The sequence below is a fragment of the Haliotis cracherodii genome, unplaced genomic scaffold (assembly GCF_022045235.1).
Source record: "Haliotis cracherodii isolate W230 unplaced genomic scaffold, xgHalCrac1.p SCAF_2, whole genome shotgun sequence".
Taxonomy (NCBI): domain Eukaryota; kingdom Metazoa; phylum Mollusca; class Gastropoda; order Lepetellida; family Haliotidae; genus Haliotis; species Haliotis cracherodii.
Genome location: NW_027266275.1, coordinates 17,910,563 through 17,934,501, shown reverse-complemented (window position 1 = coordinate 17,934,501; position 23,939 = coordinate 17,910,563). Strand labels below are relative to the sequence as shown.

At 38.2% G+C, this 23,939-nt stretch overlaps 1 protein-coding gene across 1 annotated transcript in view; it reads right to left on the bottom strand.

Annotated features, from left to right (window-relative positions):
* Positions 1–184: 184 nt before the first annotated feature.
* The window catches only part of LOC139469916 (ubiquitin carboxyl-terminal hydrolase 43-like), a 52,292-nt gene continuing 28,537 nt past the window's right edge, over positions 185–23,939 (bottom strand). The window contains exons 3-11 of the mRNA XM_071252270.1: positions 15,027–15,232; positions 14,389–14,506; positions 13,956–14,056; positions 13,250–13,330; positions 12,582–12,708; positions 11,508–11,630; positions 10,105–10,327; positions 7,485–8,678; positions 185–7,138 (exon numbers count right to left, since the gene is read on the bottom strand). Coding sequence (XP_071108371.1) covers positions 6,678–7,138; positions 7,485–8,678; positions 10,105–10,327; positions 11,508–11,630; positions 12,582–12,708; positions 13,250–13,330; positions 13,956–14,056; positions 14,389–14,506; positions 15,027–15,232 — 2,634 coding nt within the window. The 3' untranslated portion in view covers positions 185–6,677. The remainder of the gene's footprint in view (positions 7,139–7,484; positions 8,679–10,104; positions 10,328–11,507; positions 11,631–12,581; positions 12,709–13,249; positions 13,331–13,955; positions 14,057–14,388; positions 14,507–15,026; positions 15,233–23,939) is intronic.

Here is a 23,939-nt window from a genome sequence, read left to right as displayed (position 1 = left end):
TATGCATTCACAGGTGTATACAAGCCCATGAAGTTTTGATGAAGACTGTTGGATAGAAGCCTGGCACTACTCCTGGAAGTCTATCGGGATCTGAGTTAGGATACTCTATCCCAACTTTTATCAATTCATGCACCACAAAACAACTTGTTATTTTTTAATTATTTTATTTTACATACTGTTAACAAGGAAACTTAATGATGGCAAAATTTATATTTAAATGTACATTTAATTGTCCTAAAAAGACATGATATTGAAAAGAACATGAATCACATGAACATTATTGCATTGAAAACTACCTTAGCTTGTTGAATTACACATCTAACATTGTTATACATAGTAGTATACCAACTAACCACAAATCAAGTAATGCTGATAGAAAATGGAATAGTTATTGTGATAAAGCCATGAGCAAAACTAAGAGTTTGTTTATTTTGTAGACATTTCAGAAACTGTAAACTCACTGCACAACAAATTTACACTTGAACGTCAAGTCCAACACTGTAAATTTGTGGGCATGACCACACCTGTCCCATTATCTCATCCTCAGACCCCAACTGGTATATTTGTGCCTAGTAATACCTCTTGACACAATATCACTCATCAAGGTTATCTACAGTAAAATATTAACAACAAAAAGATAATTTAGCAATTATGCATTGATTAACAAATAAAATACCACAAAATGTATTACTTAAAAAAATTGTTTTCAGATCTGAAATTAAGGAAAAATTAATAATGTACATAAATAATGTATCATTCCAATTTTCACCTGAAATGAGCCCAGTGACTTAGGTCCATTGGTATTACTATGGAAGGACAGATATTGCCTGGAACATCAGAGGTCGCCTTTATCTCTCCTCATCTATTGTCCTTTGGTTCTTGGAACATTGAGATAATGGGGCTTCATATCAAAGGGCCCAACTGTACAAGCTATAACAGCTCCTACACCAGATCCTGAACATAGCACTGCCAAGTGTCAGGATCCCACTGGACAAGATAGAACTGCCTGTCTGGGAACCAGCCTTTAGACTAGAGGCCATTTCAATCTGTGCATGAGGAATTCCTCCTGAGTAAAGATGTCAATGATTAAGTAATAAAATCATTCCATGGCAATAATCATACTGTATTTCATAAAATATCAATTCCAAAAGAAAATTTAACAACAAACAAGGGATTAAGTAACTATTGTTTGATTATTCTCTTTTCAGTTCTATATAAAAAAAAGTGAGACAATGATTAACAGGGGGAAAAAGATAAGTTTCTAAAATGTCATCACTGATTCATATCATTGTTTTTGAGACATTTATCATTAAGAAGTAATCCTGAGAGAAGACAAGAGCAATGTCTATATGTCTACCAGTAAATAAATCAAACAGCTATATCACCTCATATTCAAAGATAATTTACATTTGACCATGTCCAAACGACACCTTTCCAATGCAGGGCGAATCTTGGAATGTGCATAGCCACTCTGATGCCTAGCACAGTAAATATGATGCTATGCCAAGAGTTCCCCTTTGATCAAGGTGATACAGGTAATTTGAGGGTAATTATCGGTAGTTCAGTACTAGTAGGAGACAAAATAGATATGTGAAATCCATATCTGAGGCAAGCACAGGAAATAGTGACTCCAGCCACTTTTAAGCCATATGATTCAAAACAGCATTCGTACAAACATATATGATATTGTCGTCAATAATGAGCATCACTAAGGCTGCAGCATATGGCCTGCAGATATGTCATATTTCTATGAATTGCATTTGATTTTCATGTACAAAAAAACAAAATGTCAGCACTTTAAATTGATGAATGAAATTGGAAGAATATGCAAACTTGAAACAAAATAAATAGTGACGTACGACATAAAAACAAGAAGCAGCACAGTGTTGGTCTTCACACAATCACTACAAACTAAACATAAACAGCAATTGCACATGTACATAAAATGTGGAATGTTATCGACACAAAATTGTAATATATTAAACCATACATTTTGGTTACTTCTTAGTAAAATATCACAAACAGTTAAAAATTGAAGAATTTTATGCATCAGAAAACACACAAGCATGTAAAGAAAGTAATGTTTGTGACAGTTTCCAAGGATTGCTTCCAGTTCAATAGTCAAGTGAAGCCATGACACTTTTCCCTTACCCAACACGTTCATTCTTATGGACTGCGAGAATTATTTTGAAATAAAGTAAATAATTCAATCGTGTGGGAGAAAAACAAGGGACACAAGTGATAGTATACCGTTTAAGTGAAACCCACAGACACAGAAGGACACAAATGCCAGCAGGTCCAACAAGTAGTGGCATCTTGGACTACTCAGCAACCTTTTTCCCCCATTAATTCTCTCAGGTTCTAAATATACTGTAAACCATTTAATATTAGTACAAAACAAGTTGGTATATATAGCCTTCTGCTGCTAACATTTGGTATTTCAAGAAATAATAAAAGCCTTGGTTCATTACTCATTGAATTCATTTGAGTATCCGAGAATTACATTTCTTTACCTGCCCATGTTACTTCCGAACAAATTGCATCAATGATAGAAACAGTATATTTCCTTGCAAAATAACGAAGAAAAAGAATTAATCAACAAAGAATCAATCCCAACCATCATCTAAGACATCATAATTTTTCTGATGGAGTCTGATTCAATAACAGCATCAGAAAATAAAGTTGATGTGTGCAGTACAATATTCATGGGGCAAGTGGAACGTAGAAGCCGACTACCTCTGTTGCTTATTTCAATCACAAAGAAACTAGATTTTCCTGACCTAATAATAATGAGTGACTGACTATAGTTATTAGTATTTGTGAGTCACACAACATCATATGTAACCGGTAGTGGGTACGTGTCACAACCAAGAGCATAATTCTGACAAATTAAATAAATAAAGTAAGTTCATAATCATCTTCAGGTTATTCTAATTTCTTGCTTTACGGTTTCACCAACAAAATTTGAATAAGGTTTTAAAGTCTGTTGAGTAATGAATGAAAAATCTTCAAAGTTGGGGCAACACAAAAAGTGGAAGCGAAGTAACTCTTTGACTTGACACTATATATATTTTATAAAAAAAAAGTGTTTTTTGGGGGGTGGGTGGGTTTGGTTTTTAACAATACACATTAATCAAGTGATTGTAAATTTCTAGTTTCTAACGCTCATCAACAGCTGTCATGGCTGGTGGCTGGTCCTGGTTGTGCAACACTGTGGTTGTTGTAGCAATGCTGCAGGAAGCTGTGGAATGTTTTCACACTAGGTAGCATCAATAGGAATAGCAAGTCAGGCATACCACCTGGAATCAGTATGTACCCAGAATACTCACTAAATAGATATAGTGGACACACTTACAGTACTATGCACTATAATCAAGCACTTAAATCAACCATTAACTGAATATCAACTGGAAGATAGACTGTTGACAAATACACTGATATCGTCCATCAATGAACTATCTTATTAGTTGGCAATTCCCAATCTGACCACAATAATAGATGGCATGTATATACTTCAATTCTAACCAAAGTTATTGAGGTGGATTAGCAGTTGAAGTATCTATGCTGCGATGGGGATAAAATGAGTGATTGAATCAGAGAAGATTCATGAGGCTATTTATGATACACAAAGCCAAATGGACAAGTCTACATCCAATCTACTGGATGATAAACAATGTCAGAACAAACAAATGCCATTTCAGTCATGTAAATGTCTCTCTTGGAACAATGTCATGGACAAAAGGAGGGAAACTAACCCTTAGGGACCATCTCAAAAGCCTTATCATTAATTCTTTTCATGACCCAAAATGCTATTTTTGTCCTGTTTATTGCAAATGAAAATTTCTCAATTGAAAGATTCTTGTTGGGACTTCAATATTGAAGAAAGGATATGATAGCATAACAAAGGCTGAAAAGAAATGAAAATACTTGAAAAAGACAATGCAAGAGAGTCTCTTCGAGTGCTAGCTGCCCAAATCATGTTACAACTATTTACAGCTATTCTGTTCACAATAATCTACACAAAAATACTAAAACTAATCAAAATATGCACACAGACCAATAACTGATTAAAATATGTCTGACATAATATAATAATTTCAATTGTGACTACCTGTCATTCATTCATGATGTGGAATTCCTATTAAACAGTGAATCATAATATACATGTATTTCAAAGGTTCTCAAAATCTTAACTCATGGATATTTGATATACCTAGAAAAACAATTCATCATAAATTTCACCGGGTAATTTATGATATGGAATCAAAATGACAATGAACACAATAGTGTTGCAGAAAACACTGGCTGTACAATATTCAGTCAAAGCCTTCATTCACATACAGCAACAAACACCATTCACATAACACTGGTCCTCACACAGATATGCACCATCAACAGTAAGTGAAAACACTGGACACATCTCCGTTGTGTTCATTCAACCACACTCACATAACACTAGCTTTAGGTAATAGGAAAATGGAGAAACTGATCAATGATGTTTTTGATTATTTCCAAATTTGATGTAACAAACATCCTTCCAAGTACATGTAAATAAGGTAATTCAAGGAACTTTCAACAATCCTTACCCACTTTGGGATAAGTTGAAAGGATGAAGAGTCTAAAAGCCAAAATATGACAGCTAAAAAAATATCTTATATGTCATGCCATAGCTACACAAAGATATATTTACCAGAAAATTACCAGATTTTTAGGCTACCAATTTATACTACTCAAAAGAAGTTAAGGATCACCCAAATGGTGGTCCTTAACTTTTTTTGCAGTTTAAAAATATTTACCCAGTTAACACATGTCCAGAAAGGTAAACAAATAGAAACATTATATCCTTCAGCAACTCAACAAGAACAGGTCGGTTCAACGGTGACATTCAAATTCCCTTCCTAGCCAAAGACCTTTCATACTAACTGTAATTTCATCAACAATGACTAAGTACATCCCAGGTAGAACAGCAACACTAACACTTTGTGATGATGTATATTTGCACACACTGATTATGTAAATCGTTGTCGCTGAGTGGTAGTGTACCTATGGCACAAGGCAAGGTATGGTCACTTGCATTGCTGTATGGACATAAGGACAAAACAGTGTCACATTGTACTTGGTCGATACCCCTGGATGTGACTCCCGACTCACCCATGAGGACTGAATTTGTTATTTGTGGAAAGGAAACAAGATCATAGATAATACTGTGTATGGAGAGCTGGGCCAGAAAAGGTATTTGAGCCCAACTCATTCGGTTCATTTTGAAATTTGCAAATCTTGCCAATCATGTGGAAGGATTCATGCATTATTCCCATGGCATTTCCTGAAAGGGAGGTAACTTCTGACAATTGATGAGAGTCAAGTTGCGATGTCATCAGGATTGCCCACACATTCCACAGGAAGGATGCACAGCTTTTGGAAGTGGTTTGTTCAAGTTTAGGTCCTGCTCTTGAAACACATTGCTTGAACTTTAGTTCACATTTCTTGAAAAACATACTGAAGCACATCGCTGTGACAGTATCTCTGATAAATGCCTCCCTTAATCACAGAGTCACATCCACTGGTACTTGCAGTCAGTGAGTAGCATGTGTAAGAATATACAACAACTATATATATATATATATTAGCTATTCACTGAACAGTTAGATTTTCAAATATTGAAAATTACTGTACACAATTATATGAAGATATGGACTACTCTGATATCTACTGTCAACAGTAAGGCAGTGCATGCCTCTAGTCTTTACACACCAGGCTGTCCAACTCCACTCTGTAGATGTATGTACATGATATGTGCCTGCTGTGTCTATGTACAGTGCAGCTACTGGGATCTATTATATACACATGGCTGTGGTGAAATAGTGTCATTAACAAGTGAGAAATCAAGTCAAACAAACATGCACAGTCCTAGACACATCCCACATGCATCTCCACAATACACAATACCCACACAAAAAAACGGCATCTCTTATCAGCCTTCCATAAAAAACAAGGTTACAAAACCTTGAACAGAATGCTCCAAGCGTTTTCAATGATTCAGCTGTACTAGTCCCAAGGAGTTGACACAAATTTGTGACAACTGATCATGATAGTACTTTCATACTGTGACAACATAGGATTCACTGAGTATAAACAAAATATTCATCCTTTTTCATTTTCCTTCATGAACAAACATGGCACACGAGCTATGCCTGCGGACCATGTATTCAGACACACATCCTACTTTACCTGACGTCACAACAAAGTACAACATCACAGCACTATAGTTCGAGGAGTCCAACATTTCACTGCTCAGCAGTCGCTTTCAACACCAACATGCTATAATCTCTTCGTGGGACATTCTACCTCACACTACCGCAAATCCCTTAAAGCCAGGTTTACCTTCAGAGTTACAATACAAGTTCCATAGACATCAGCAGTGCAACTGTCACGTATCATTAACAAGTCTCCGCAATATCTTCCATCAGAAGAAGCTTAGCACTAAACATATCAATCAATGGTAAACATCCTGCTGCAGATCCAAGCTATGCAACACAACAGTCAAAAAGATCCTACGGTATCCCATTAATGCATTCCAATACTGGTTTCTGTCTTCAACAATTAATGTCATCCCCAAACAAGCACAGAAACCCGGATTCGTGTCTTCACCAAGGATGAGCATCCACCTTAGCGATCCACTACACAGACGACTCTTTTAAACAAGGTGCTGGCACTTCAATACTGCGTCTTGCCTGCATCTGTGCATGCATGTGTCCTTTGTGTATGTGTGGTCGGTACCGCACTGGGCCCCGACTGGAATCTCTTCTGCCATAGCCATTGTAAACCTGGTCCCCAAAGCTTTTCACAGACATAGTGTCTCTTGCATCAATGTTTGAGCGACTGCGGCTCTGCCTCTGACTGAGACTAGAGATAGACATGTTATCCCGATCACGGGGCTCCATCACGTAGGCATCATTTTGCCGTCGCTGCACGGTGTGGGGTCGGGGAGGTCGGGAATATGTGTTCATGTTACTGTCTGTCTGGGGGTGTTGTGTGTTGCGTGAATGATCCATCAGAGCATCAATTCTCATCTGAATGTCACGACCGACGGTAGCATACTTCTCAGGAATTTCTCGGTCTTCAGATTTACGTGCAGAACCTTTAAAAATAATTTCAAGATGGTGAATTATTACTGGTAACATAATCAAATACCTTTAAAACAAATCATATTTTTTATCATTTATACCAGCAATCAAATTACAAATGCATCTTATTTCGATCTTACATACACACAACATTGAAACATCCATTTCCATATTCCACAGTTGGTAACCACTAAATCATTTACGAACATAAGCATCGACTAAGCATATATCCCTTAATGTCTGTAGGTGGCAAGTTAATCTAAGACATCACTATTCAAACACAGCAACAGAAGAAATCAGCTCTTCACTGCAAAATCAAATTATCAATGCTCTATATGTCTGATACCAGGACTGACATACCTGATGTGCGAGTGTCAATGGTCTTGAAGTCTCGATGGACATATGTCCTCTCTTCTGATGCCCTTCTCTCCTCAGACATTCTCCTCTCTTCATTTATCCTATCCTCAGATGACCTCCTCTCCTCCAACATTCTCATCTCCTCTAAGGCTCTTGTTCCGTTGGGTAACGGTGCAGCCATAACAGGACTTGGAGGCACGATCTGTTTTGACTCAGCCACCATGACAGACATCTTGTCCTGCGGCACATGAGACACCACCACAGGCCCTTCACTGGAGCTGCGCCGTTGCCTAAGATCAGACAAAGCTCTTGATGTATGGCTTGGGCTTTCATTGGGCGAGGAAAGATACCCTGAGCCATTCACAGCTCGCACAGGGTGGGAAGAACTGTCATTTGTTGAATGAGAAGTGTGATTTGAACTGTCTGTTGAATCCCGTGAAGAATAGGAGTCTGTTGGAGGGCGGGGAGGGCGGTGGCAATTGGCATCATGACTAATGTTAGGCCTTGTCCTTTCCTGTGATCTGTAGCTTCTCCTGAATGTACCACTCTCGTGATCGTGTCCATTCAGAAAGTTAGAGGAATGGCTGTGCTTCTCAGGTAACTGAGGAGATTTGACACCGTACACTTCACTATTGTGTCCAGAAGTCCGATTTAAACTGAAACATGCACCCATCCCTTTATGAGCATCAGGCTCTGAGTGCTGCCGAACAAGTGGAGCTCGTACTCGGAACTCCTGAGTTACCTCCCTTCCCCGGGATGTTGGACTGTGGTCGTAATAATCTATTTCCTGTGGGCTGTAGTTCTGTCTTCGTGGAGGTTGAGGGGTGAGAGGTCGCAGGATAGGTTTGATGGGATGCTCTCCCATTTCCCTCCGCAACGTGTTGGGTGTCATAGGCTGGGAGTGACGTGGGATCTGCTGGGGTGAGGAGGTGTCAAAGTGTACCGACTTGGCACTGGTCGGACTGGAAGGGCTGGGGGGAACATGGTTGTTGTTGTTATTGTTGTTGTTGTTGGTGTACATACGGAAGATCCAGTGTTTGCCAGTATGCAGGTTTTGATTGCAACACTTGGACAGGCTGCGCCGCTGGTAGAACAGCAGGTAGGCTGCTTTAGATGTAACTTGTGACTGGGACATGTCCTTCACCCTTGTGTCATCATACTCATGCCACTGGCCATCGATAGGGTTCTTACAAAACGCTGCAAGCAACCAAAGAAAGACATGAGTGAGTGAATGGTGTTTTACAATTCAGGCATCAGCTTGATAACTTTTATCAAACAAACCAATTAATAGAGCATCATAAAACAAAATGCACCAAAGTAATCCCCATTGCAGAGTGGTTCTTAATAATCCGGTACTGGGGACCTATTTTGCCCTGGCATCCATATGTGAAAGGCACACATGAATAAAACACACTGCAAATAGAAAATACCATAAATTAAAACCTGCATCATCAGAAATTCTGAAAACATTTACCTTAGATTCATCTTTGCTCCTTACATCCATGTTTTGATCGAACTATTGTGTGATTATACTTACAAATTCAAAATGCAATCTTAGCAAGGGAAAACTATAATATGGTAAACAATTATGGGTATACGGTAATACATAATAATACTGTATGGAATTACAAATGATTTAGTTCAAATTCCCACTCACAAACACAAGCTCACTTAAAAGAAGCTGTGTACCTGTAATCTCCAAGAGTTCAACTGATGACTACAGAAGTGCTTTACACTACTCTACTGTACTCTAGGTCATAGACGGGTGGCCCAGTCGTCAAAGGCGCCGAGATTCGCTGTGCAGAGTTGCAGCCCTTGGGCACGCCAGAAACCTTTGATTGTGGGGTCGAATCCTGGTTCGCCCCAACTATGTTTCTAGGTTTGTCAGCGCCATACCCGTGCTCGTGGGTTTCACCGAAGTGGTAAACGTCTGAGGTCTGCATCACTTCGGGCTTTCCTCCCACATTAAGCTGACACGCCACGATATAACTGGAATACTGTTAAAAGCGGCGTTAAACCCAACTCACTCACTCACTACATCATAGAACACAATGGGAGTGTCAGGGACGAGGTCATCAGAAACGTCACGTAGGAAGCAACAGGAACACAATCTAAGGTCTCAGGTATCACAAACCATAACAAAAACTGTTTTCTGTCCTTCACTTCTAACAACAGTCACATTACTAAACCACAGTGTTAAGTCTAGAAGTGGTGTCAAAATAAATACCAGTATATATATATATACCAGGATTAGGACAAAAACTCAGAACACGGCCACTAGTATCAGCCTTTCAGGTTGAAGACGTTTCAGTTCATTTTTTCTTTGAAAACAACGACCATCTAATGTCAACCACAAACTTTCAATGTTTTGCACATACCTATATGTAAGGTGAAACATTTCAAATATTTCTGTACATAAGATGTACCTGATGGCAATAGTTTTGCAATGGTGACTTAAGCTCTTGCAACCATATTGCGATAGTACAAATACACTCAACAGTCCCCCTTCTAAACATGCAGGCACCATAACAGATCAACTTAAAAATCATGGCTGTCAGATCCTGTCCTGATCAGGGACTACTATTCGAGACACTGTACAATCCTCTTTAATATTTGTCCATACCTGTATAATGGCCTCCATTCATGTTGCCATAGTGATTACAAACAGCAAACAGATCATAAACCATGTCATCATCCCTCCCTCCTGAGGTGTCCTTGCCATTGGTCAATCTGTGTCCAGGGTGACCGTTCAGTATGTCCTCCCTCTGGACCACATGTTCAGTCATGTTCAGGTCACTAACAGGGAAGTTCACCAAAGTGTTCAGCTTGTTCCTTCTCATGCCAACCTGAAAACATGATGAACAGTGATAATAGCTCACGCAATGGCCAATAAGCCACAAGCTGATAAATGAAAAAACACAAGCTGATGATAACAATCTTGTTTTCTGCCCAGACTGTACTGCAGACCTACTTGGAATATTGTAGTGACCACAACTCTGCATTGTTTAACATATCATTGTACATATCACCATTTCAAAGTGCATACCATCAATGATTTAGCAACAAGGGTTGTCATATCCCCCGGTCGAAGTTAAAAGAGTACTTTTAAAAAATCGGGCATAGCTTCCGCGTACCCAGCTACCCGCCGGAATATTGTTTTTAAATCTTTGATTATATTTTTATCAGGACTTGGAGACTTAAGATGTTTTTTTCCGAGGACTACTGTTTTAAAAAACATGATTTTCCACATTTCCACGGAGATTTCACATCCCTGCAATATCCCAATGATAAGGAGTTCTGCTCAAGAAACGTCCATTACCCCTCATTTTTAGTAAAGTCCAACATGTCATGAAAACAAGCAGGATTGGTGTCTCAGGAAAGTTATCAGGTTTGTTTCAAGTTTGATGTTTAAATGTTTGTAGGGAAGAGGCAGACCTGAGATAAAGAGACAGGAAATTTCAAGCATAGCTGCTACATAAGCATCTGATGTATATCCAAAAGTTTACAGTTTTGAATTTAGAATAATCAGTTTATGTTCTGAAAGTAATATGATCCGGACATCAAATCAGTTCCTTCAACCATCAGTGGTTATTGTGACATATAACCTCTGATAGACCTATCAAAAATCAAGTATTTACCAAATTCTTAGAGGAATACCATCCTTCAATGTATTGCAATCATCACTGACTGTATTGCCTCCCATATCAAGCATGACTATCATGTAGGTACGATGTATTTACAGCAATCAAAACAAACAAAGCTTGTCAGTGTAGATAATCTTAATTGTGTTGCAACTGCAGACAGAAACTGCTCAGTCCTAACTGTTGATCATGTCCGGTCAAAATTTAAGAATGTCCGGACAATACTTTTTAAAATGTCCGGTAAGCAATATTTTAAACCGGTCATTTGAGATTCCCAATCGGACATGTCCGGCGCATATGACGGTTTCCGGACCCCTGGGTGAAACTGATCTCATGATTTTGCAGCTATGTTTATCTCTTAACTATGATCATCTTGAAAGCCTACCTGTTTAAACCTCTTGAGGTGTATGACTAGGACATCCGGCAATGACCACAGACCCAGGGTCTTGATGGTGCCTTGTTGCTGCTTCTTACAGTGGGGACATAGCCAGGCATCGTCACCACTCAACTGAAACAACAAGTCAGTCTTACATCATCCCAGACTAGAACAATTCATTCTGCAGAGATACTTCCAAAGCAATGTTATCATTGGCATAACTACTGTTCTCAAACTTAGACTGACAATAGTTGTAACACAACGTTTGTACCGCATACTTTGGTCTACATATGTTAACTCTTTTCACTGAACTTAGGTTATATCATGGTCTGTCTACTTAATGTTTGAGGAAAACAATTTAGTGAGACCAAGAGCATGGTAATCACTAACTTGGATTCAGTGTTACAGAAGGATCTTATTAGCTAAGGCAGCATTAGAAATTGGTACTAGTCCTGTAGTCCTTACCAAACTGCTCAATAGTAAAGGTATCCTAAGGACTAGTAGAATTTGGACCCTTTTAAGGGTTTTGCTATATGTTATCATTATATGGACTAGTGAACAAAAACTGTTAGTTTCTAACCCTGTAAGGGACTCAATTATGTACTGCAAGTCCAGCATTAGTTTACACTATGAGCAACAATATAAGAAGATAACTATCTGCAAGACACCAGGTCTTGAACAGACAGCCCACTATCAAGGCTTGATAACACACTCACTCACAGTGGTCCTTAATGCATGTGGAATCCATACATAGCTGCCATTTTAGTTGCCACTCAGGACATGAGGAGGGAACAAATGTCACAAAAAAGAACAAATACGCCTTCTTTGATCTTATCAAACTGACATTGTATCTACACAGGTCAATGTAGACCAACATCAAACAAACTATTTTTAAAAAAAAAAAAAAAAAAAATTATAGTTATAAAATGTAACAAAAAGGAGCCAAGAGACCATTCATTTTCATATACTGCATTAATCTAGACTTGCTAAATTTTATAGACTTGCATGGACTGTTTTGAATATATTTGTTTCAGGGTCTGACAGACTAAGGTCAATGCTTCAATAAGTTTATCACTGACTCACCTTCTCCTCCTGTGTGTAGAGTTTGAAGCACTCATCTAGCGATGCTGTCGGACTCAAATGCTGGGAGATACGGAGGTGGTGGACTGACGCGTGTTCATCAATGTTATCATCATCCTCCACAACAAACCTGCAAGACACAACCCTATCCTGCATAAAACTACACCGCTGTTTCTCAAACTTCACACACATTTCTTAGAATAAATGCTTTTATTCCATCATTTCTTCATACATGACCATCAATGGTTTAAAAATAATTACACATTTCAAATTGTAGCATTCCCAAGCCATCAAAGCCAATTTTGGCATACACATGTGATTAAATAACTATACATTGAACAAGCAATATTAGACTGGTGTTACCAGTGGCATTAAAATTTTAAGATATGTCTGTAAAATTCCGCAACAGCTATTTAACTCAACTGGCTCACAAGAACTACTGCTCAACTTTATTTGGATTTTGCTCTGTCACAACCAAACCAACATGGTGGATGAAACAGGTTTTCAAATTTTTTTTAGTCATTACCCTTTGCAGCTAGCTAATATTACAAATGGCTCTACAATATTTACAACCAGTGGGACTGCTTATTTGATGTCTATCGTTCTTGAATGTGTGACTATGAATCATCAGACTTCACTGTGCAATCATGTCATTACAAACTGTAACGTACGCCTCTTTAATCTGTGTGTCCCATTCAGCCATCAACTTGACGTGGACAGGCCCATAGTCCTCTCCGTAGTACGTCATTACCCTGCAACAGATCACAACATTTCATTCACATTGTGGATTAAGAAACAACAGAATTCATAGTCTTAGAAACATTAAATAGTTTTTCAAAACAGCTTGTGTTCTTTTTCTAGTCCATACATAAAATTTGCAAAAATACCTCAATGAGTAAAATACTGCGAAATTACTGACAATACATGTTTTAATGTTAACCAATAGCCCAAAGCAAAAGTCTAGTAAAAACATTTGTTTGGTGCAAGCTCAGCCAATAAAGGTCAAATATTAACAATAAACTCTTCAAGGCAAGTTCATGATAAAAGACTGAAAAGTTTTGACTACAATGATAACATATTGTATATTAATTAATTTCAAGCAATATTTTTAATCCAAATGACATCATAGTATGTATTGTTGAATTACACATACATCTCAGTGCACAACAAAGCAGTGAGACAAGGAACTGACACACAGATACATATAAGTTAACTACATCATGTACATCAAACAATCATAGTTTTCAACAATTGACACTGATCAAAACAAAAAACAAAGTATTTTTCGGTTCTTCCAAACTAGGTTATTGCTGGAGAATGATTCCATGTTCTAAATGAGGTAATACAGCAAGTTCTCCTGTTGTCAAAGTTCCCTACCTGTCCACTGCCTGTGAGTATAGAGGCATCTCCACGTCTAACGGGAGGTACGCCTTGCTGGGGTGACAGTCCACAACTCGCAAGTTGAATAATACTGATTTCTGCAACAGTGAACAAATATATTGTTATAGTGGTACCTACATCCGGTATTCAAATGAAAATAACATACTGAATCAGATTATGTCCTTTTTAAGAGCAGCATCAACTTTGTACTTTTTCTTTTCGCCTGAGAGAAAGGAATTTGCTGATAATCAAATATTTCGGAAACATTCCAAAATTTCTTTTAATTACAGAATTGGCAGCACACAATAACTAAGTTTAATTCTCTAAACTTTTAATATGTTTAATAATGATAAAAGTTGCAAGGTTAATTAATACACATTTATTCCTAATATTCTGCTGTATAGGCTGATGAAAGGGAGACAATCCACACCTGGGTGAGGGCTTCTGGCTTTACTGCATCCCCCATGCAGTGCAGTATTTCTTTCTGCAGACGTTTATAAGTAAAGTCTCGCGGTACTCTTAAAACACTTGGACTGCAGAAGCGGAAACTGAAAAAAAAAGAATCAGGATGGAGGAAAGGAGAGATAAAGAGAAGGAAAAAAAGACATCTGATGATATATTTTAAGGTAATCTGTCCTGTTATAACAATCCTTCTTGGATTGTGGACACTATGTACGGTAATATTACATTCCTATTCAGCTGCTTACGTCCCAACCCATGCTTGTCGTAAGAGGCGACTAACGGGTACGGGTGGTCAGGCTCGCTGACTTGGTTGATGCATGTCATCGTATCTCAGTGATCCGAGATAATGTGTGTATATCAATGCTTTTCCTATTTTCGAAAAACTTAATTATTGTACTGTGAATATTATTGGATAATGGGCATTGTCAACTAATATAAAATACTAATTACAATAATATTTATGTATTTCTGTTCATATTCGACTGCATGGATCTATGCTCATGATGTCAATTACTGGATTGTCTGGTCCAGACTCGATTATTTACAGACCGCCGTCATATAGCTGGTATATTGCTAAGTGTGGCGTCAAACAACAAACAAACTTACAGTCCCTGTGGGCTGGTCGACTTCTCTACATGTACTAGGAGGATGTGTATGAAGGGTGTCTCGTAGCGAGAGGAAGCACTGGCAGGGTCATTGTCTGGCAACGTCTCGAATGCATAAACTGTTTCAGTCTCTGGGATGTCAGAAAGAGGCTGGTCATCTCCATATGTTGAGCGAAACCCTTCCTCCGACATCTGACACAGCACAATCTGTAAAATGCAAGGTCACAACTGTATGAAACTCTTCACCTTGATTGATAGTATTTTTATAGAATTAGGTGACTGTTGTTTCATGCAGCAAATCAATGCAGCCTGTAAATAAATTTGTTGGAAACCAATGGTTGATGTAATGAGCAATGTCCCACTCCGCAAAGGGCACAATTATACACAATCAGCCACATTGCAAGGCACAGAGCCTGACAAAGCAATTCCTGTTTAATCGGCTCTTATCACACGTACAAGACCTAGAATTCCCCAGGGATACAAAGGAATCGATGTGACACTGATGCAAAAATGTACAGGGAGATACCTTTCAACAGCAGAATTAAGCACTAAAGTTTCCCCTGCAATGGTGCATGACACTGAACTACACAGGTTCAAATCTGGACACAGGCAGAATAGGTCCTACCTCTCTAAAACTGAAACATGTATGGGACGGCTACAGTGTATGTTCTGGTTTGTGTGTCAGTCACTCACATGATGTAGACTGTTCCTCCAGCTCAAACAACCGACTTTCAGGTCCAGTTGTAATATTGTTGACTGCAGAAAACAACTCAGTCACTCACACCAGCTTGTTTACACAAATCATATCCCTAGCAGTAGAAACAGACATTTCCTATAACCATAAATACAATTTATTTTGATGGAGACAAATGTCAGGACATTTTCATGATCACAGGACACTCTTGCAGATCACAAAAAATTAAATTCGTCTTTAGGCCATTTTGGACAACAATGTCCAACAAAATGAACCAATCTGAAACCAGTAACATCAAAGATATGTCTCTGAAAATCACATCTTTCACAAGACCTTGTCCAAAGACTCAAAATGATTCATGGTCAAAGCCTAGTGTTAATTTCTTTCCCCTCATGGAAGCAGCAATTTCCCTCAGCTCCAATCTCCTTCCTGCCTAAACCTATTCCCCTCCCTCCCCCACTTTAATCAATATATTGTATAACCAGCAAGGACATCATCCCAGCAGCATCAGCAACATCATCCACCACAGCCAACTCACTTAGCTTCCCATCCCAGATCAATATAAACAGCCTTATCTACAGATTGTTTGTACGTATCTACTGTTCGGAGGCCACAAAGGACCCCATTCAGCCTCCACCATCCTGCCCTAGTCATTACCAAGATACATTATGTTCAGATCATCAAGTATGTTGGCTTGTTTTCAGATTGCAAGGTGGAAGGTCTGCATCAATATGGTACCCTAAAGGATTCAGCAACTGCTTGTGTTTGTCTTGTTTAGGTGTGTCAATGTGCATGTTTTAAAGTTACTGCAACAAGCTATCGGTGTGCATCTAGCTGTCATTCCCCAAAGTTGTCCTATTACTGGAACCGAGTGAGTGAGTGAGTGAGTGAGTGAGTGAGTGAGTGAGTGAGTGAGTGAGTGAGTGAGAGTCCTAACCCTATCTTACAAGACTTAATATGCTTACTGATATATATCTAACACTAATAGAGCACAGTGCAACAAACCAACCCAATGCATGTACCCATGGTTAGGACCTAGTACATGGAGATGACTGACAAGCTGATCACTTTCATTTATTAAGGGCAACAAATTGATATGTCAAGAGCTTTAAAACATACTAGCCCGAACCTGTCTTTGTACTTATCCACCATAATATTGAGCAACAGCGAGAGGGTGAATAGGGAATGTTGCAGTTTGTACAACCAAACATAACAAGGAGCTTGGCCTTACAAAATAATAAATGTTCAAATTTGTTACTGACCTTCTTTTTCTTTTCTTTATGGCAAATTCTTGGACGAAAAACTTAGTATCTGCTTGGAGCATGATTAACTTTAATTGATGATAAAACTGTCCCACTTACATTCCCATTTTCCTCCTACAAACATATTGACAACTGTATTGGTTTTCGGTTGTGTTCCAACTGAACAAATTCCCAAGCAAAATAGTGTTTCACGCTTGATCAGTCATCTGAAGAATATCAAGCCGTTAGATAAGCTTCCCAGAAAAGATGAAATCTATAATTCATGGAAAGGCATCTGTTGAGGGCATGTCCATTGAATTTCAATCAGTTGATTGTTGCCGATACCTCCAGTAGGCAGCTAACACTAGATGCATCACAGTAGCCTTGTATTCAAGAGATAAATACTATCTATTCCTATGAATAAGTTATTGCTGATTAACAGTTTTAGTTCAATAATGGCATCAAATATCTTAAGAGAAACCGGGCGGATAAAAAGGTTTTGCCTTGTGTTATTGGTAAAAAAAACCCATAAAAACTGTACATTTGTTCACTGTTAATTCAGGAACAAAACAGTGTATCTTATTTCAATATCCAGCTGCCAGTAGAATGCATTGATGTGCAAGAAATGTATTGTCAAACAAACAATACAAAAAATGTTCTCAGTCTCCAAGACATCAATAATGCAACAGAAAAACAAAGTTGATTTGTGAGACACACAATCAAAGACTTTGCAGAGAATAATGGTTGAAGAGCATTTCTGTCATTTCATAATGTTTTAATAAAACATTCTTCCTTACCATGATTTCCATTGCTAGAGTCTTTTTAAATTGTTAAGGATATTCTGAAAATTATTCAATGGCATAAAATCTGGACCAATCTGCAACTGTTATTGTACATGTACCATGCTACATCCTGGCCCCCACACTTGACCCAAGGTTATTTTGACTCCATGTATACAGTTGGTACTAAAAACATGTGACAAACAGCCCAAACTTGGTTCTTAGCATCATTTTCAGGAGAATTCAGAGGGTTTTTTTTGTAATATGAACTACTATTAACAGGGCCTACAAGACTGAATAGAATGTTTCTAGACTTCCAAAGATTTAAGATGATTCAAAACTGCACAATGCATTTTCACTATCAAAATCTGGAAACATGAAAAAATGTCTAGCCCATTCCAGTACACAATGTGACTCTTTCATAAAAAACTATCTAAAGACATGTCGATGTACCAATAATTGCAGAGGCTTCAACAAACACAAGTCTGGAATACATCTGTGAAGTGGTTCAAAACAAGCATCTGAAGCATTTATTTGCACATCAACAAAAAGCTCATTTGCCGCTACACATAGTTGAAGTAAGATAAGCATATGCCAGGGATTCAATCCTTCACAGCAGTGGTTCAACATGTAAGCTTACATAAACCCTTAAAGAACATAAGCTTTCTTCTGGAGCCTTCTCCATGCACCAATCCTTCCTGCTGAGGGGGTGTTTACAGAAATTACTTCAACACAGCTACAGTGCCTTTTAGTGCAACAGGAAGACAATATGCATATAGGTCTGGAATCCAATAAGATCATCAGTACATGGGGAATTATGAGGAGATACGACTGTGTAAATGACCCTAGGAATTTCTCTCAGTCCACTTAATAGCTTTGTGGTTTTACAAAGCTGATGGGAGTGGAAAATCAATGGCCATCCGATGAAGATGCTTACTTTCTTCCTTTTCAGCCATGCATGTACACAATATGGAAGCGGACGGGAGACAATGGCCGAAGATAGCTTTTCATTAAAGACAATTTCCCTTTTATCTTCGCGAGAAGCTTTTGTTAAGTTATTAGTAGGCCATATTACATCTCTATTTTGAAGATGAACATCTTGGCTGTTTCTAAACGGAGATATTCTGTCTGTGTATTCTGAAACTCTTTTGGAAAAGTATCAAAATTATCTGAGAAGATTTATAATAATATATACCTGTTTGAGTTCAGGTAATTCCTTGTATATTTTGTTTTGAATATACCTTTTGATGAGTTTTCTTGATAGGATGTTTCTGGAAAATGTGTATAAAATTATCCCTTTCATATCAAATTTTAAGTCAGTTAAAAATAAATTTGACACACAAAAAAATAAAAAACTTACATAAATGCATCAAATAGGCCTCATGCCAAAGATGTCAAGCATAACGTCCAGGTTTACCTCAACCAATCAATTACAGTAAATTTATCACATTTTCTAACTTTCTGCCTTACATCAACATCAGATCCTATGCAAAGTCCCCATGTGTCATAGTAGGGTCGCACTTCATCATCCAAACTTGAAGCCAGTGGAATGTCAGGTCAACAAGCCACAACCCAGATTTCTCACAGAAAAAAACACTAACATATATCACTTGCAGTGTTTGTGGTGTTGAGACAAGCTTGAGTGGATATCTCATTGGAACTTTGCTTCAGGCAGACGTTTGTAAACAGGTTTGTAAACTGCTGAGAAATTGATTGTTCAAAAAATAAAAACACAAACAATTTTAATGTAAATCTACCTGCATTGTTAGTAACATAAAGGTACGTTTCAAATCAACTTCCTTGTTGAATGAAAAGCAGAAAGTCATAAAACTGCATTGATATAATGCAATGCAGTCATAAATGACCATGAATTGTAAAATGGGGTATATAAACATTAAAAATTATAACATTAAAATTCAAGTCGATTGGATGTGGGAAAATGTCATACACAAGAAGTGGTAAAAAAATCCTCACAACAGTATCATTGTGATTAAAACTTCCTCAAACCCAATTCTCCATCTGGGCATATTTCCAAAACCAAATAAGGACTTACATCTGTACAGATTGTAAAAAAAGAGCCACAAACCATGTTTCTCTGTGTTCTACCTAAGTTGTGAACAAAGACAACATCCCAGCTGGGTCACACGAGACATTGTAATCGTGATTCCCTTGTCTGCAGTGATGATGGACTGACCACCTGAAGCAGGTTCAACACCCATGTGACAATGATACACATACACAATGTACACAACTGCAACACATGTGACAATGATACACATGTACCATGTACACTACTGCAACACATGTGACAATGATACACTTACACAATGTGCACTACTGCAACACATGTGACAATGATACACATGTACCATGTACACAACTGCAACACATGTGACAATGATACACCATGTTCACTACTGCAACACATGTGACAATGATACACTTACACAATGTGCACTACTGCAACACATGTGACAATGATACACATGTACCATGTACACAACTGCAACACATGTGACAATGATACACCATGTTCACTACTGCAACACATGTGACAATGATACACAATGTACACTACTGCAACACAAGTGACAATGATACACCATGTACACTACTGCAACACAAGTGACAATGATACACCATGTACACTACTGCAACACAAGTGACAATGATACACAATGTACACTACTGCAACACAAGTGACAATGATACACCATGTACACTACTGCAACACATGTGACAATGATACACAATGTACACTACTGCAACACAAGTGACAATGATACACCATGTACACTACTGCAACACAAGTGACAATGATACACCATGTACACTACTGCAACACATGTGACAATGATACACAATGTACACTACTGCAACACAAGTGACAATGATACACAATGTACACTACTGCAACACATGTGACAATGATACACAATGTACACTACTGCAACACAAGTGACAATGATACACAATGTACACTACTGCAACACAAGTGACAATGATACACCATGTACACTACTGCAACACATGTGACAATGATACACAATGTACACTACTCCAACACATGTGACAATGATACACCATGTACATTACTGCAACACAAGTGACAATGATACACCATGTACACTACTGCAACACAAGTGACAATGATACACCATGTACACTACTGCAACACAAGTGACAATGATACACCATGTACACTACTGCAACACAAGTGACAATGATACACCATGTACACTACTGCAACACAAGTGACAATGATACACCATGTACACTACTGCAACACAAGTGACAATGATACACCATGTACACTACTGCAACACAAGTGACAATGATACACCATGTACACTACTGCAACACATGTGTCGGATGACAAGAGCAATCTTGTGGGTATGATAAAAGCCATTTGACATTCTGAGTCATTTATCATGAAGAACTGCTGTTGTATCCTTTGTATTAGAACCTTGTAACATACATCATTTTCACATACAAATATGATTGATTGTACAGGCGTTGTGTTCAAATCACACCAAAATCTATTACACAGCTGTGACCTGAACAACTTTCCAGATATAACAGTGCTCCAATTCAGGTCGTGAAGAATTTGATTAAAAGGTAACATGCAAAATGAAATTAAACAAGCTTTACCCAAAACAATTAACATTCATACAAAAGTGTCTAAGAACTAACGCAACTGATTTGTTTACCTTAGTCGCTATCCAAAAATGGAGACCAAGGTCATAAATCATATATTATTTCCATTTTGACAAAAAAACGATCTCCTACAGAATTTAAAGTGGTAGACCATATTATGGAAATGTCACCAATCCTAAATTTTAAGTCATCAACTTATGCTAATTTCGAACACAATTAAAACTGCAGCTTAACAGTTTTTGGCATGACCATATTCATACAACAGATTAACTGTGTTTGAAAATAAGGGAGTCCCAGGTTCTGTCAGGTCTTAACTGCCAGGGTATTCGAAACTAGGGACAACTAAAATGTTTACCTTTTAACATCCTGGGTTGACAAGCAACCCCAGACTTTCATGCTTCATGTCAAAGACTGGATTCAGGTTTACAGACTAGAAGAGTGAGTGAGTGAGGTGGGTTTAACGCCGCTTTTAACAGTATTCCAGTTATATCACAGCGTGTCAGCTTAATGTGGGAGGAGAGCCCGAAGTGATGCAGGTCTCAGACATTTACCACTTCGGTGAAACCCACGAGCACGGGTATGGTGCTGACAAATCTAGAAACATCATCGAGGCGAACCGGGATGCGAACCGGGATTCGAACCCACGATCATAGGTTTCTGGCGTGCCCAAGGGACGCAATTCTGCAAAGCGAATCGCGGCGCCTTAGACAACTAGGCCACCCAAACCCACGCAGACTGGAAGACATCACTGACAATGATACAGTGATTATCTGTGTCCACGCTACCTACCCCAACAACCATGGGGAAATTAGCAAGAAATGGACTGAATAAAGGTTGATCGGACCCCAAATAGCAACGTTATATGTCTGCCTGCATCACTGCTGGAATTGTTTCAGTTGGAAACTTTATCTCTAGAGATTTCAAAATAACTGCCTTGATTCTAGAAGTGACACATGAGACATGGGAGCATGTAAGAGCATTCATTTCCAAGGATCAAACAGATTACATTTCCATACTTTTCCTCACTGAACAAAATGCAAGCTGCATAAGCTCTCTGTTGGGCATGTTGGGGAGAATATCTTGCTGTTCAAAAATACCACAGATTAAATCAAGCATTAAATGTCAGCTACAAGAGTAGAACTTGTTATTAGTAAAAATATCCCTATGAATGTAACATAAAAAATATGAACTTGTAGCCAAAATAATATTCTCACTATTTGTGCTCAGTAATCCAGGGAAGGTCTGTTAGAAATACAGTGCTACGGCAATATGTCCATCTGTCAAAAAGGTCTTGATTAGTGAAACTGCACATGGCCTAATGACCTTCCAACAGAAATAAACTATTATCACAATGTTTAGCATGTGTAACATTGTTAGACATGGATGTGATAACTATTAATTATTGTGATAAGTTATCTGTAAAATCGGGGGATGAAATTTGACACTTAGGTGCTAGCCTGTGGCAGGATACAAAATGTTAAAAGTATCTTCTGGGCCTATTGGCTTCCATGCACATCAGGTGCTTTCCTTCCATGATCCTTGTATTACTATTCAAGTTTATTGACCTTCAATGACTGAACAAGCCTTCCTAAATTGATGAATATTTGTTACAAAAACTAATTTGAAGGTGAAGGAAATGTGGTCATGTTAAACGTAATGAAATATACAGATATGTAATGTCAGAAATTAAGCATGAGAGGCCTCAGTGTTCAACATTTAGAGCCCCAGGGCACCCTAGATTCACATGGCATAGTAGTGAACTTCAAGGACTCATCTTAATTTTAACACTGTAATATCTTTACAAGCTCAAATTCACCAGTATTCCTTCAATCTCATTAAAATCAGATCTTAGTTTTCGCTACCGCTAAACAAAGATCTGAGGACATCTCATTACGGGTCACGTCAGGTCTACCTTTCACAAATTTTGACCGACCAATGAAATGACTGACAAGAAATCGACATAAGCCAATCAGAAGGCAGCTTTCTCAAGCTTTACAACACTAGTTTCAAAATGGCGACTACGCTTCGAAACATATTTTGACGTATTCTTGGTTAAAAATTTTAAAACTGATAAGAAGAACATTCTTATAGATGGCATAAATTGTATGAAAATAACCATAAAACCTGTAACTGTCGTTCGGAATACCCCGTGTTAAATATTTCGTGGTTGCATGACTAGAAAACACATTCCGACTGTCACTTTCATGATCTGGTAAGCGACGCTCTGTTTGGTTGGATGAAAGGTCGTTCTGACGCGTCCCCTAATGGGATGACCTCAGATCTTTGTTTAGCGATAGCGAGAACTAAAATCAGATTTTAATGAGATTGGTATTCCTTCTACTCCAATTCAAAATTCAACATTTCCAGCAAGTGCATGAGCATGAAGTCAACCTTAGCATTGTCTCTTATATGTTATTACTTCATAAATGAATTTTATTTTACGGGCACCAATTTGGTGTCGTACCGTGTAAACACAAAATGGCAACGTGTGCTGGAGTTACACACGCGACCTATCATTGTAGAAAAAAAACAACGCAAGATAA